The following is a 15,687-nucleotide window of genomic DNA, read 5'->3' as shown; positions in this document are numbered from 1 at the left end:
ATCAATTTATTCTTCCTCACGTTTCAGTGTACTTTTAATCCACAATTCATTTGAAAAATTTTTATCTATACATTGAAACTCACAAAAATTAAGCTCTTTTTTTATTTCATCTTCATTGGAACTCAAGCCTTTACAAAAACTCTCATGTACAAATAGGATTCCAAAACTCTGATGGTGAAAACAAAAAGCTGTGTTGCATAACGAGTAAGATGACACTTTTGAAATGTCAGTTTGTTTTTTCACATATCCTGAAAAGGGAATTTTGCTTACTCTTGCCTTTAGTGGACGGTAAATACGCCTTCATTTTTTGAGGTCTGTGGGATGATGGAGAGAAAAATATATTCGTAATTCATATATAGATGCATTTGGTGACAATTCGGTGGGAAGGACCATGGGACATTTTAATATTTTGATACTTTTTTTGTCATCAGCTTGGTCTGTTGTATTATTTTGTGCATGGATGACACTTATTAATTAATATTACCCACAAAAAAGAAAAAAATTTGATAAAGTGAATCTCAACCGTGGCTTACATTGATAATAGATAAATAAAAATTTTCTAGTGTAATGTCAGGCACATGAGGACTTAACATCAATTTAATGAGTTTTGAGGACCTTAGCAGTACATAGTTAAAAATTAATAACTGCCAGTAGAGTTAGTTAGAATGCTGATGCATCACTAAGTCGGTGGAAATGAGCTGAATATAAGCAGCTATGATGAATGGTAACAACCAAGCTTGATGAATAATAACAAATCCAATTTCTGTTTTCCCTCTCAACTCTCTCTCTAAATTCTTATCCCTATCCTTGCTTATTTTTGCATTTCTTTATGATCAGGAACTTGAGTTCTTGACATGTAAGTACCTCTTTGCACTTACACACCATATGTTGGATCATGGATGGACCGCGCTGCTCACCGCCTGCCAATAAGATAAACTAGAAACATAAGCATGGCTTTTCCGAAGAGAGGGGAAGTTGCTTTAGTTGCCACCATCGCCATTTTAAGTTTGGTTTCTGTATCTTGCTTATTCATTCTTTATATGTTACTACAATATCTCTCCCCTACATAGTGCATACTTTAACTTGAACTCTTGACTTCAAATGTTTGACAGTGATAACCTCACCACTTGTTTAATCTAGCTGTTTATTGTTTTGGCATCTAATTGGATGGATAAAACCAACTTATGGTTGCAGAAATTTCCATGACATCAAACATCTCAGAGGAACATGAAAATTAGGCGAATTGCCTTAAAACATTTCATACAGCAAATCTTCGTCGAATGATGAAGGGCTTTTGGTCGAGAATCTTATTTATTTATACCTTCAATAATTTTGGAGTTGATGGAAAGTAGAAACCTGAAATCATCTTCTTTAGGGATAAATACAGATTCATTCTCGGAAATAAGGCATTACAAACATCTATCTTACTCAAATTGCAACTGGAACTGGAAACCCTTTCATCTTTCCCTGATATCGCCAGTATAATTGATAGTTGATGCCAATGGGGTGATCATCAAACTTGTGATAGCCACCTTTATGTGAGTGGAAGCTCGCTTTTGATGTAGAATATTACAAGGTAAAGGGAAGGAGAACACTCGATACAAAAGCTCGCCTACTCTCGTAGCCGAGATGTATTCCGATTTTTATCAGTAGAGCTATAGCTGCCACGGTAGTATGGAAAAGTGACTTGAGTATTGGCCTGTAAGTCTGGTTCTTCAAATGCTTTGGCGTCCTGTCCCAAAGTTACTTAAAAAGAACAGTAAAAGAAGAAGAAAAAATGTAGATAAGTTACAACAGCAAGCATAATCTGCCATTAGCATGTACATTTGACAATTTACAGCAAACCAATAACACACTTTATTTCAAAGCAGCCACCAAGGTTCCACAAACATACTACCTCCCAGTACATACAAATTAATTCATAATCTTACCTACAGTACTAAAACCTTCCATCCTGATCTCTAAGATTCAAATTCAAGACAAAAACCTAAATCAAAGTTGATGTAACGTTCATGGAACAACCCTCAATACAAATGACTGATTTCAGCTATTGCTATTTCTTGTATGCTTAATGACGGTAAAAATGGGTGCGTTGTCAGCAAAAACTTCATGGCCATCATTAGAAATGGACTCCAGCTTCCAAGCAGGACCAAGAAACCATGAGGTTGCAACACCACCTATTAAGCCTCCAAGCTGAGAATTTAAGCATCATGTCAGGACAATCATACGGGATCTCTTCAGAATGCAAAGGGGAAAAATTGCCAAAAGGTACAAGGGTATGCTTAACAGGACGCTGACTGGGAAAACATTTCTTTCCAACATAATGATTCTCCCCAACAAAATAATTTCTCAAGCTGTAGATTTCAAAACCCAAGATCACCAGATTGGACATGAATAATGTTATTTAGCTGTCAGCACACTGTACTTGAAGTCCATCTATTAGAATTAACCCTCTCAATACTTGAATAACTGCTGTGGAAGTTTTTACTTGGTCAAATATTTCTGCCAAGAGTGATTGCCAATAAAAATCAACAACATTCCATAATACAGAAAATAAAGTTTCTACACTTACGTGTCCCCAGTTATCAATGCCTTTAGACAAAACCCCAATTGCCTACAGGATAAATAACCCATGGTGTTAGATGAAATATATTAACAAGGTCAAAACAAAGTGGAAAATGTAGCAGACGTATTCTCAGATGTCAGAGTTTAAACAGAGAAAATGCATATGAGATGAGACTAAACTTGAGAACAATTTACAATCGAAGGCAAAATAATTGTTGTACTTCATGGAGAACGAAGAAAGCCAGGAACACCACAGATACTGCTTGTTGAACATCAACAGGTTCAAGGAGTAATCATTGTTTTACAGTTCTTGAGATGACATTCGGTTGATTCGGAAGCTTGCTAGACTTGGTGAAAGGAAGGCATTCAAATTCTAGATGATAATAAAAGGCATACCATATTTAGAACAACCACATTCATTATATGTCGTAAATCTTGCTCGCTGCCCTTCATCATGCCCTTATGCCTCAAGACGAAAACAGCAAAAGATCCAACCTGATGATAGAGCCAATAAGCAAATTAGAGGCAAAACTTTAGTACTTATTGAAATTGGTATATGATCCATAATCTCAACATTGTGTAATCTAGATTGACGATACTATACAAGATAACCCTAAAACAAGCTGACCTTAAACAAAAACACGGTGCATTGAAACCAAATCATGAAAATTGACAAAGTTATGCCATAAATGTTAGCTGCAAGATGTAATAATAAAGGAGTCAATTTTTCATTCTGGAATTCAAATTGGGAGGAACCTTGTTTATGTATGGGTAAAAGGAAAAAAACCAGCTTTAGGAAATCAAGAACTTACTAATCCAAATATTGCTCCAGATGCGCCCACTGCAGGTGCTTTAGATAGCCAATAGCTCATTGCAGAACCTGATCTTTAAATAGAAAAATCAGAATGAGATGCAAAATCATTGTTTCTTTTAGGAAAAGCAAGCAATCCTAGTTTAAGGACGTATGGGTTTTTACTTGCAATTGCAGATGTGATATAAACAGCAAGGTATCTTCTAGGACCACTAATGTTCTCGACTGCAGGACCAATAGAGTTTAAAGAATAGCAATTAACCTGCAACGCCTAACTGTTAGGATTCATAAAAGTGAAAGACAAATGAAAGATGAAAATTAGCTGAAAAAGTTCAAATCGCACCATGAGATGCCCGATATTGGCATGCAAAAAGGACGATGTGGCTAGCCTCCAAAGTTGCCCTTTATCAATTAGACTATTAATCTGCACATGGTAAGTGTGATGTAGTTACCACACAAAGTAAAGCTTTATAAGATGATAGGAAGTAAATGTTTGAGTAATTTTATTGCTTCCTTTTAGGCTAAAATTCTCATTTTCAGTCATAAGACTAACCTTGGCACCCCAAAATAATAGCTTTCCTTGAGTTGCAATTTGTGCTACATAGATTCTGCAGGTTGGAACCAGAGAGAAAAGCTGTTATTGTTTAGAACATTAAATGCTTGGGCAATTCAAATAATTACTTGAGAGTCTGGTTTAGTGTTCTTTTCTTCGCTCCTTTTTTGGGGATGGCAGGGGTGACAGGTATGCAACGTGGTTGAAACTGAAAAAATTTACTCACAAGTAGGACCATCAAATCCACCCATAATTTACTACTTACATGCAGATCCTCAAGTGCAATTTCAAGAAAGCAATACTCACAAAACATTAGCAGCTAAGAGGATGTTGGTCCATTTCCTTCCGTTGAATGAGGATCTTCTAGAAGGTTTTGAGTATGTCTTCCTAACATGGCTTGAGTCGTTTTCATCTTCACCACTATTAAAGAAATATAATGCCATACATGTGGAAGATATAGAGTCATGTGTCCACTGGAGAATTTTGGAACCAGAATATAGGTTGGCCCTTTCATTCCAAAGATCCCTCAAGAAAGGCAAATAGCCAAGGTCAAATATGCTCTGCATTTAAAGCAATGCCAGGCGGTTACATTTTCAACTATGTAATCATATCAGGAACAGGAAGAAGTTAAAATTTATCATAGGCACGACAATTTCCATTCTGACAGCGTTTCCAGATTGAAGAACTATATCAAGAGCCAAAGTATGTATCATTCACTTGTACTTCCTAGTTGTTCAAATTCCTTCAACTAGAAATCTCAAATCAATTCACCATTGCGGAGTTTTGCGCAGTCACAAATGCAATTTTAAGCAGAAATCAGCTAGTAAATTCTTATTCTCAACTCTTTTATGCAGCACAAGCGAAAAGATAAAATATACCCAGCGTAACCAAATTAGAAAAGAGAAGTAATAGGGGAAAGAAAAAATAAAAGTTTCCGTCCATTTCCTTTACTTGTGTTTTATATGAAGTTATCTTTCCTAATCATCCATATATGCTCTCCGTTCACTCATTTCCATATCGTATAACTTAAGCTACTGAACGTGTATAACGATGAAGAAAGATTGATCATTAATATGGATCAGAACATAAAACTATAGATGAATTTTCATACATATTCGTAAACTAGTTCAGAATTATACTATGCTACAAGCAAATTGCAATGTTTGGGAACTATTACAAGGTCTCATTCAAGAAAAGATTGGAACTTACCCTTTTTGGGAGAAAATGGCGTGTTATAGGAAGTAAATACCTTGAAGTTGGGGGAGAAGGGTGCGGAGGGAAGAAGAAAGTGCAGGTCGATGCGGTGGCGAAGGAAGTCACCCAGGCGGAGAGCGGCAGCGTTGGTGATGAGGTGGGCTGCTGTGGGGCCCACCTGGGATACTGGGAATGGGAAGAATTTGGGGTGGAAAGCTGCTGAACCAACCATCATATTTACTAAATATTATTTAGAAGTAGTATGATTGATTATTCCCCATGTTCCAGTGAAAACTGCAAATGCAGCAGCAGATCTACCAGCAACCCCAGAACTCAAATGGGCACTTCTTTCTTGCAACGATCCGTGGACAACCAATCAATACGCGATTGGATTGAGATTTTCGACATATGCCTGGACTGGGGCAGCTGCTACTCGTTCATGTAGTTATCCTTTTATAGAAAAATACAGTTTTGATGTCCAAACTTTGGTAAATGATCAGTTTTCGTCCCCAAACTTTGGACATACAAATATGGTACCTAAACTTTCAATTTTTGAGCACATTTAGTACTCTTGACAGTTTTTTCCCAAATTACTACTAGAAAGAGTCATGTGATAGACATGTCCGGCAACTATTGTATAAAAAAAATCAAAAAATGTAAAATATCCTTTTGATGAAATTACTAGTCTTTAAACTTAGTACTTAGTATCAGAAGGATATTTTACTTGATAAAATTATTAGTCCTTAAACTTAATACTTAGTTCTAAAAGGATATTTTACATGACACATAGTATTGATGAAATTACTAGTCTTTAAACTTAGTACTTAGTATTAGAAGGATATTTTATTTGATAAAATTATTAGTCCTTAAACTTAGTACTTAGTTCTAAAAGGATATTTGACATGACACTTAGTGTCAAAAAGATATTTTACGTTTTTTGACATTTTTTGTACAATAGTGTCAGACATATGACTATCACGTGATTTTTTTGGGTAGTAATTTGGAAAAAATTTATCATGGGTACTAAATGCGCTTAATAGTTAAACAATCAGGTACTAGATTTGTCATTGTCGAAATTTTGGGAATTAAAAGCCCTCATATGTCAAAAGTTAGATATCAAAATTGCATTTTTCTCATCTTTTTAAACAAGCTGATTCACACTCCGCCAATGGTTATTTCCCTTGAAATAATGGATTTTGAGGAGGATAGGTAGCTTAATTTCATTACTGTTTCTGCTTAACACTACACAATTAATGAATTTTATTTTTTCTTTTTATATGTGGATAAGAAACATTTTCATATAAAGTAATTGATGCTTATGTATATAACATATTAATCTTGTATATATTGAGAGGATGAAAAGATATACATTGACAGATATGGTGACATCTTATAAATGTAAAAATTAAAATTAAAATTTAATATAAAATTAGATGATGACATACATCTATACTATAGCGTCAATATATATAAGATTAATCTATATATAAAATTTGTTTTTCTGTGATCATTAGGGTAGAGAATATGTGATTTCTAAGTGCGAATCAACAACCACATTTGTCTGTTGCTGGAATGAAAGAAATTGAGATTTGTACATTGAAGATTACCAAAAGTATATAATTGCCTAGGCCATTGGAAAACTTTAGACCGTGCAATCCTAATTTATCATGGATCATTGCATAATAATATTGTTTCTTTTGAGGTCATAAATAAATTTTCCAAATATTTTACTCCCTGGAACCGCTTCTTTCCATTTCTTTTCTGCTTGTGACCTGTTCTCGTTTATGGACTCCCGCAAAGAATTCGGTCTCCCTCCAATGTCAGAAACAGCTGTGGGATACAAATCGAGCAAACGAATTTGTTTTTGGTTTGGTAGAAGGCGGAATAACACGCTCAACTCTGGCCAAGTCCTCCCCCGTGATCCTTTGATGCATGATCTACTTGGAACAAATTGACTTCTCTTTTGCTTATGTGACTTTCATGATGCATTTTAGCATCTCCATCCTCATGATTGGCCTGAAGAAACAATTTGAATATATCTACCACAAAAAGCTTATAAATTGTAAGTTTGTAATTGCAGAGTTGAGAGAAAGGAAAGAATTGTAATTTGTTGCAATAAGCAAAAAGTTCGGTATGCAAATCCATACCTGTTAAATGCTATCCATATTCCTGACCTCTTCAATACCATTCTCATTCACAAGATGGAGGTTGAACTTTTATTTTCGTTTTTACTCTTTTTTTTTTGTGGGTTTTGGAAATAGGGTTAAACGCTATGCTTACCTGCCTAGAAGATTGAGTTAAGGTGAAAACTACCATATGCACGATTGACTTCTGAGGCTGTAGTTGTACAATGCTATGGCATGTGCCAAGAGAACCACCTGTGCAAATCTGATAAAAGAATTGCAGGTAGGTACGTTAGTGCTGGAGAAAGAAACTTGTACCATAATGATCAGGGTAGAATATGCTAAAACTGAACCAGACCTTGATGATCAGTAGTAGGCCAGTTGTCGAGATAATTGAAGTGCCGGTATGCCCAATCTCCGAATAGGCTTAATGGCCACAGAGAAAAGACTCGCAATAGCCAATTCCGGTGTGGAGAACTACTTACCTCCTCTTCTTCTTGGAAATTATCAGCTTGTTCTTCTCGGAAATCGCTATTAGATAAACCTCTGATCTGGTAACGACAAACTGGACAAGAATTGCGAATGTGCAGCCAAGGAATAATGCAATCAGAATGATAAAAGTGTTTGCAAGGCAATTCTCTAACTTCTTCCCCAGCCTCAAACTCATCTTTGCAAACAGGACAATGAGAATCAATGGCTAGATGAGTTGGGGTGAGAACAATTGTTGGCAAGGCATCAATGGCCGAAGCAGGGGCAGGAGGCAGTCCAGGCCTGTCATTTTGAGTCAGCTCTTGAATCAAATCCTCCAAACCTTCCTCTGAAGCTGCCTCCCTTGAATTTGTTTGTGAAGAGACGGCATGTCCCAGTCCCAAGACTCCCAACTGGGGGACATGCCTTGGAGGCTGATCAGGACCTATGAATTGGATTATTACGCGTGCTCGATGCCTTTGATGAGTTTCATCAAGATTTTGATGCCTAATTGATGGATCAAGCATGAAAGCCAGTGCATCCAGTAATTGAGAAGCGGAGGTTGTTTCAGGCCTCGCGAGACCTTCAGAAAGGAGCCTAGGCCTTGAAACATCAAGCTCATGCCTAATCTCCCCGAAACAACGTGGACATATGATTTCAGAAGGATTTGTGGTAGTAGTTCTGATTGATCTTTGGCAATGGCGACACCAGTAGAAATGGTATGTTCTCATTCTCTGGACTCCATTGACGACAACCCGGGAACGAGGAATCAACGACATGCTCAATTTGGTATTGATGTGCAAGAAGGAATTAAAGGTGGACAAGAGGGATTAATGGCTGAAGCTTTTATAGAGTTTGGACATAATTTGAACAGAAGAGAAAGGAATGGCTTTCTGGAATTGCACATGCGATTTAAGAAGCATTGCTAGTTTTCCAGCTTTCTTTGCTTAATCCTTTGTGTCTCCCATGTTCGAAGTAAAGGATGTGTGAGAAATGATGGAAGCCCAAACAAACCTCCTGGAAATTGTAACAATTAATAGTCTCTTTCTTTCCTCTGAATGCCCATTTTGGTGAAGCCATTAACATATGCTTGTGTTTGAAGTTGACCATCTCAGCTTCAGTGCCTTTATCGGGCATCCTTTCTTCTTCCTTTTTTTTGGGAGCTGCTTGATTGCAGGAAAACAAGTGGGATACGTCAACTTCTTCCTTTTTTTTTTTTTTTAAGTCTTGTTAGTTAGTAGCAGGGTGCAAACGAATCGAGCCACTCGCTCAACTCGAGCTAGTCGAATCAAAGTCGAGTTCGAACTCGAATTCAAACTATTAAACTCATTAGCTCGAATATATATATATATATATATATATATTATTTTTATTTTAATAATAAAATTACATAAATATCCTTAATATTTTATTATTTATAATTATTTTTATTTTTTCGAGCTCGAGCTTCAAAATTGTCAGCTCGTCGAGCTCGAACTCGAGTTCGATGAAATTAAGTCAAGGCTCGTCTCAATAAGACCAAAATTCGACTCGACTCGGCTCGTTTTGCAATCCTAGTTGGTAGGTATCGAATCGCTTTGTGCGCACTTATGATTAAAATGCACCTTCTTGACCATCAAACTTGCTACTAATCATAAGTTGTGTGTTTAGATAGAAGAATATGTAGAAAAAAATTTTAGAATAATATCGTAACACTTTTTATTATTAATATATGTTATATGAAAATAAAATTGAGAAGATAAAATGATAATTGAAGAATGTGTTGATGGTGCAACTAACAAATTTTTTTCAAATAATGATCAATTCAAATAAACCGACTTAAATACTTCCTTATATACTTATAGATATATATGTAGGGCAACCTAACTTTCCTCCCTTAAATGTGTCTTTTGAAATCTTTTTGAACCGAACTATTTATCAATATTAATGTACCTAAAAATGTAGCAACACATTATAAAGCATAATTAGTATCTGACCTCTTTAGTTCTGGATTTTTGATCTTGGTTGTTTAATCTTGGGATGTTATGTAATTCAATTAGCATATCTGCAATCTAGAATTCTTCAATTCGATTGAGTAGGCATGAATAAATTTGGTACGCTTAATGGTATTGGGTTAAGATGGCAATTAGGTCCAAAAAGATGTATTTTGTGCCTACACCGGGTTCTCCCAATCTACAAGGGCCGGTTGAGTCGAGCTGACCCAAAATACCCAACCGAGCCGACTCCCAAATCCGGATTGGGTTTGTCGCATACTTTCCGCCATCCCTCCGTCAACATCAAAACCCCAACTTCATCCCCTACCCCCAACTCCTTTCTTTCTCTCTTACTGAGACTCCTTCGCAGAGAGAGAGGAAAAGGAGGAATTAAGTTCCCCTTCCCATTTACTCCATGAAAATCTCCTTATAATCTCCCAAAGTTCAAGCAAGAGGTAAAGAAAAATCGAACGGACAATGTCCCACGCAATTTTTCAAACAGCCCAAATCATGCCAATCAAAACCATTCCGTCCACCCAAACCTTATCGTCCAAAATTTCACTTTTACCTCCTTCCACTGTTCCTCTCTACCCACTCCCGTCGCAGGCCGCCGCTGTTAAACTTTGCAAGCCTCTTTTAATTAAAGCCTCCTCCACCTCCTCCTCCTCGTCGTCTGGGTTGGTTGATAGAGTTGGAGACACTGTTCCTCACCTGGAGCGGTGTTTTCAGGCTCTGCCGGCGGTGGATTCCGCGGCTGCTTCGTTGTCGTCGTCTCCCGTTATGAAGAAGGATTACGGTGCTTTTGGTGCTGTTACGTTGGAAAAATCGAAGCTTGACATGACGCAGAAGCAAGCCAAGTCTAGTCCCGAGGTTTGAGATTTTTTTTTTTTTGAAAATTCTTGTAAAGTTGGTTCATTTCTGCTGCTATTTAACTGGCAATCTTGTTTTAGTTTGCATGTTGATGTCCTAATTTTGTGGTTAATTTGTTCAATGTTAAAGAAGTTTTCTGTTCCTGTTGTATGAGTTAGAGATATGACTGGCTTGATATGGCGGACAGTGATGTTTAATCGAGACTAGTGGTTTACTTCTTTTTTGGAAAGTAATTGGTTTATTTGTTAAAGTGAGAAGATAAAAAATAGTATGGGAAATAACTGGATTACTTGTTTGGTGTTTTCCTCCTATAGTATGCGGTTGCTGAAGTGCAACTTTAGAGAAATTAAGACTTTTGTATTTGTTTGTTTCAAGGTTGAAATTTCGGCTATATATCCTTTTGGACTTTTGACTGTTTGAATGGAATACTAGTCTGAGAACAAGCAGGATTGTTTATGGTTGATTTTATGAGAGCTTGCTGAGAAGTGCAGTGGCAGGTTTTATGATATGTGTGGCATACTAACCCAGAAATTAGTTGTTAAGATTTTCTTTTGGTTTTTGGAATATTTAAGGAGGGTGCTCTTGGTTTATTTGAGCAGAGAGTGATCTTTTGAGTCTGTTTCTAAAGTTTCCCATTCTTCAGAGTACTGCTGCTTTAATAATAACAGTTGGCTTTGGACCTGCATTTGCCTTTTGTTTTGTGGCTCAACTTGTGGAATTGCTTTGTACTGTTATTGGGTGGATTAAGATCTAATTTGAAGACATTGCTGAAGTAAATATACATGTTTTACATGAACCTGGATCTTAATTCACATTTTAAAATCTTTTTATTGCAGCATTCGTCTTCATTAGGGGCAAAGCGCCCTTTGCCTTTACATGTATTCGACCTGGAAGCTTCTTGTTATACATTTGAAATGATCATTTTACATGGTAGCAAGCTACTACCATTTTCGGTGACTTGCTTAAAAACTTCCATAATACAGCATTATAGTGCAATCTGGAAAAAACAACTATAAAAACTATACTTACTACATTGAAATGTAGTTAACTAATTGGTCTTACTTAACTACAATAGTAGCCACAGCTGGTTTGCTGCCCCTTAAACAGGAGCTAGCCTCCCAAGAAAGAAAAAAGTACTTCTCTTGTGGCTTATCTTACTGGTTGACTAACACGACAGCTCTTTTGGTAATAATTTGGCTATTACTTGTCAATGTGGCAGCTGGCAACTGGTGGAGGTGGTGGTGATATTGGAAAGAAAATTAATCATGGTGGTGGTGATGGGGGTGATGATGATGGTGATGACGATTCCTACTTTGATGACTTTGATGATGGTGATGAGGGGGATGAAGGTGGACTTTTTAGGCGAAGGATTGTATTCCAGGAGGTAAAGGCATTACACAAACTGACAAAACTGTGCTTTTGTTACTACTTTAGACTGATTAAATATAATAGATTTGACATTTATATATGAATAATGGCCTTCTACATTTTGGCAGTTATTTGACCGAAAATTTGTTGATGCGGTATTGAGTGAGTGGCAGAGGACAATGATGGATTTGCCAGCTGGATTTCGGCAAGCTTATGAAATGGTAAATCATTTTTGTTTATTGATATTTGCAGGAGTAGCCTTAGGTTGTTTGACTGATGTTTGGTTGCATTCAGGGTTTGGTGAGCTCTGCTCAAATGGTGAAGTTTTTGGCTATTAATGCCAGGCCTACTACTACTAGGTTCATTTCTCGTTCGCTTTCTCAAGGGCTGTCTAGGGCATTTATTGGCAGGTAATTTAGCTAATCCTTTCTTTAAAACTGGTGAATGCAATTTCAGACGTCATGATTTGATCTTTGCATAGATTAGTTGCGCATTTTGGACAAATGTTCATGGGTTTGGGTAAGTCTTATATCACAGGGTGCATTGAAGGAAGTCTTAGTTTGTTCTTGGAGATTTCTTTTGGGTTTTATGTTTTTCTTGTGGTTGGGGGGACTGGAAGGCAGCTGAGCTGGAATTGGCTTGATTCTTGACCCTTGTCACGCCCAAAGCCTGAAGATTTCAAACGTTGTTTGGTCAGTAGCATGAAGTATGGCACCTTAGAATTTCCTTTCATTCCTGAGTTTATCATTGAACATTGTATGGAAGACCTTCAATGTATGCCTGATATTTGATTACATAGCTCGCTGTAGTTGGGCATACTTCTTGTCTTCTGAGTTTTAGGTGTCAAGATTTGTGAGTTGTTCTTTCCATTATTATTAATTTCCTCTCAACTCATTTGTTGGTTTTCAGTGTTGATTCGCCTCTGATTTTATTGGAAATCTTGCTTGAAATGTGTATCTGTAGTTCGTATTAAGGTTATGCATGCATCAAATTGCTAGGGAAGTTAACAGAAAAGATGCTCTATGATTTAGAAAATGATGCTGAAATTGCATGTCCCTTTTGGCATATCCATGTATTATTATCTGAAAGTAAGTGGATCTCATAGTATTGAAACTGGAGTTTTTTTTCCCAGTCTGATGGGGAAATCAGTTGTCTCTTTGGCTGGTTTAATACCTGATATTGATTGAGAGAGACGAATTTAAAATGGAAAGATGAGTAATGACAGAGAGGGACTGCTGGATGATTGTAAGATAAAAGTTGTTAAAAAGTGTTATGTTGCTGGATGAGCTGTAGTTTTATCCGCAAATATTCTTTCTTTATGCTGATAGGTCTTGCATAAATGCGGTAAATATCTGATACTTCTCTTTTAGTTGGACATGCCAGGATAAGTAGAATGAGTTGCAAACGTGGTTATGGAGGAACCAAAATGAAGAAACTAAAACACATACTGAAGTCTGCTGGAGTACCCCATTGACTGGAAATACACGTGCATCCCTAGTGAAATTCTCAGTATTGTCATGTTTTGATTGGTTGTTATGCATTTTATGGCCATGTAATGTTTCAGTGATAATAACTGTGGTTGCATTCATAAGGTTGAACCTGTATATTTGGTGAAAGCTCCATTATGTGTGTCATTTTTCGGAGATAGAATGGTCACGTTTTTTCAAGTCTTCAAATATTGAGGTCAAATCAGGATCATTACGTTCTAACATTCTACATATCTGAGTAATGTACTGATAATATTTGTAGTTTGCTTTCTGTTAGCTTTACTAGTATTAACAGCTGGACACCATTTGCCTGTGGCCTTTCTATTCATGTAGTTTCCTTGATTATGTCCTTTATTGTGTGCAGGATGATTGCAGATCCAGCATTTCTTTATAAGCTGCTTCTGGAACAGGCAACTACAATTGGTTGCTCTGTTTGGTGGGAGGTGAAAAATCGCAAGGAGAGGTTTGAATTTTACCTAAACCATGTGAACTGACTTGAAATTGTTTTGATTTCTTAGTTCTCATCCTTTAATGAACAAATTTCTTTTGTAATTGCAGGATAAAGAAAGAATGGGATCTTGCCCTCATTAATGTGCTCACAGTGACGGCTTGCAATGCTATTGTTGTTTGGTCGCTTGCTCCTTGTCGTTCATATGGGAATACATTTCGGTTTGATTTGCAGAATACATTGCAAAAGCTTCCAAACAACATTTTTGAAATGAGTTATCCTATGAGAGAATTTGATTTGCAAAAGAGGGTTCATTCTTTCTTCTACAAGGCTGCTGGATTGTGTATGGTTGGGTTAACTGCTGGAGCTGTGCAGGGAGCAGTTTCAAATCTTGCTGCCAGCAAAAAGGAGGGAAGGTAACCATTGCATATACACATAAAGAAGATGTTGTTCCCTCCATCTATCTGTTTATCAGATTCGTAATTTTAGTTGTAAATTTGCCTTTTTGGTGTCTTGGTAGGTTATCTGTAACTATTCCCTCTGTAAGCACAAATGCTCTTGGTTATGGAGCCTTCCTTGGCTTATATGCGAACCTGCGCTATCAGCTATTGTGTGGATTCGATAGAGCAGTAGTGAACTATTTTGATGTCATTGGAGTGGGTCTGTTCTTTAGCACAGCCTTAAGGTATGTGTTCCTTTACATATATCAATAAATCCTGTGTGATACCTTTTGTACCAAACTTTTATGGGTCAGATGCACGTGCGTATACGCACTCAGGATGTAGTAAACTAATTTTTACTTCTTTGATTCTGTTTTTATTTCTTGAACGCTCTTAGGACTTGCTTTTTCTGGAATTTTATTGCTTAATTGTGGTTACTTAATATCGGTCATTGGTTCATATTTGTTATCATTTTGTTGAGCTGAACAACGTTTTACTCTATATTGGTAGGTTTTGCTTTGGTCTTGTTATTCAAACTTTTACAGGAATGTGTTACTAGTTTTTTTAAAGACCAAGCAGTTGCAACAAATTGGTTGTTCAAATGTGTGCAGGGTCTTGAATGTTCAATTAGGAGAGACATCGAGGTTGGCTTGGCTTGGTGTGGAGGTGGATCCCCTGGCCGAGTCAGATCTCTTGAAAGCGTACAATAGACCATCAGAAAGTGTCAATAGGACTTCCCCTTCAAAATGGTTCATATCCAAGAATGCAATTGTTTCTGGACTTGGTCTTCTGGGCATTAAACAGTTGGAGGGCAACTCTACAACTGAGGGTGAAGCACCTACTCCAAAGGTTCGAAGGAAGAGAGTTGTGCGGAAAAAGGTGGCGAGAAGTCAAGTATAGTTTGGTAATGCAATAGCCATCACTTCAATTTTGCAGCCTGCCATATCAACGCTGATAGTTTTGGTAAAACAGTAGAGTGGAGACTGGCGAGGATATATTTAATCGCGACAACCATTCTGGACGCGGATCACGGATCTGGCGGAGAGGAGATTAAGTGGAGTGAGATGTCGGGGAATTTTTTTTTTCTGTTTTTTTCGTGAAACCTTGCTAATTTTAGTCTCATCACGATTTCAATGATTAATGGATGGTGTAGAATTCCAGTGTCATATTGATTTGGTGTTAAATGGCTGTGTTGGTTCAACCTCTCGAGGACAACTCACAGTAGGTTGTGAATAAAATTTTCGTTGTGGACTGAAAATGGGTTGAAAATTCTTTTATCAACGTCCCTGATTGTATCAGGCATCTAAGTCGTGTGGCCTTTTATCTACAGGAATGGATCCTCTTATATTGATTTTTGACAGCTCTAAGAAAATTCAAATATACGAAG

At 37.1% G+C, this 15,687-nt stretch overlaps 3 protein-coding genes across 3 annotated transcripts; 1 reads left to right on the top strand and 2 right to left on the bottom strand.

Moving 5' to 3' along the window:
• Positions 1-1,833: 1,833 nt before the first annotated feature.
• Positions 1,834-5,535, bottom strand: LOC113763938 (RHOMBOID-like protein 10, chloroplastic). Its single transcript, XM_027307934.1, has 9 exons — positions 5,179-5,535; positions 4,236-4,489; positions 3,930-3,984; positions 3,720-3,800; positions 3,542-3,638; positions 3,378-3,445; positions 2,962-3,060; positions 2,573-2,614; positions 1,834-2,193 (listed from the first exon to the last, which is right to left on the bottom strand). Exons 1-9 carry the CDS (start codon positions 5,356-5,358, stop codon positions 2,044-2,046), a joined length of 1,026 nt encoding a protein of 341 aa, XP_027163735.1. The 5' UTR covers positions 5,359-5,535; the 3' UTR covers positions 1,834-2,043.
• Positions 5,536-6,696: 1,161 nt separating this feature from the next.
• On the bottom strand, positions 6,697-8,493 carry LOC113759287 (probable E3 ubiquitin-protein ligase RHC1A). The gene is made up of 2 exons (XM_027301854.1): positions 7,605-8,493; positions 6,697-7,511 (listed from the first exon to the last, which is right to left on the bottom strand). Exons 1-2 carry the CDS (start codon positions 8,491-8,493, stop codon positions 7,477-7,479), a joined length of 924 nt encoding a protein of 307 aa, XP_027157655.1. The 3' UTR covers positions 6,697-7,476.
• A 1,528-nt stretch (positions 8,494-10,021) lies between these two features.
• On the top strand, positions 10,022-15,600 carry LOC113760825 (protein RETICULATA-RELATED 1, chloroplastic). The gene is made up of 8 exons (XM_027303559.1): positions 10,022-10,557; positions 11,777-11,941; positions 12,054-12,146; positions 12,220-12,335; positions 13,777-13,875; positions 13,971-14,276; positions 14,381-14,545; positions 14,912-15,600. Exons 1-8 carry the CDS (start codon positions 10,165-10,167, stop codon positions 15,198-15,200), a joined length of 1,626 nt encoding a protein of 541 aa, XP_027159360.1. The 5' UTR covers positions 10,022-10,164; the 3' UTR covers positions 15,201-15,600.
• Positions 15,601-15,687: the final 87 nt, after the last annotated feature.

This window comes from Coffea eugenioides, chromosome 2, assembly GCF_003713205.1.
Source record: "Coffea eugenioides isolate CCC68of chromosome 2, Ceug_1.0, whole genome shotgun sequence".
NCBI lineage: Eukaryota > Viridiplantae > Streptophyta > Magnoliopsida > Gentianales > Rubiaceae > Coffea > Coffea eugenioides.
This window is presented reverse-complemented; position numbering and strand designations above follow the sequence as displayed.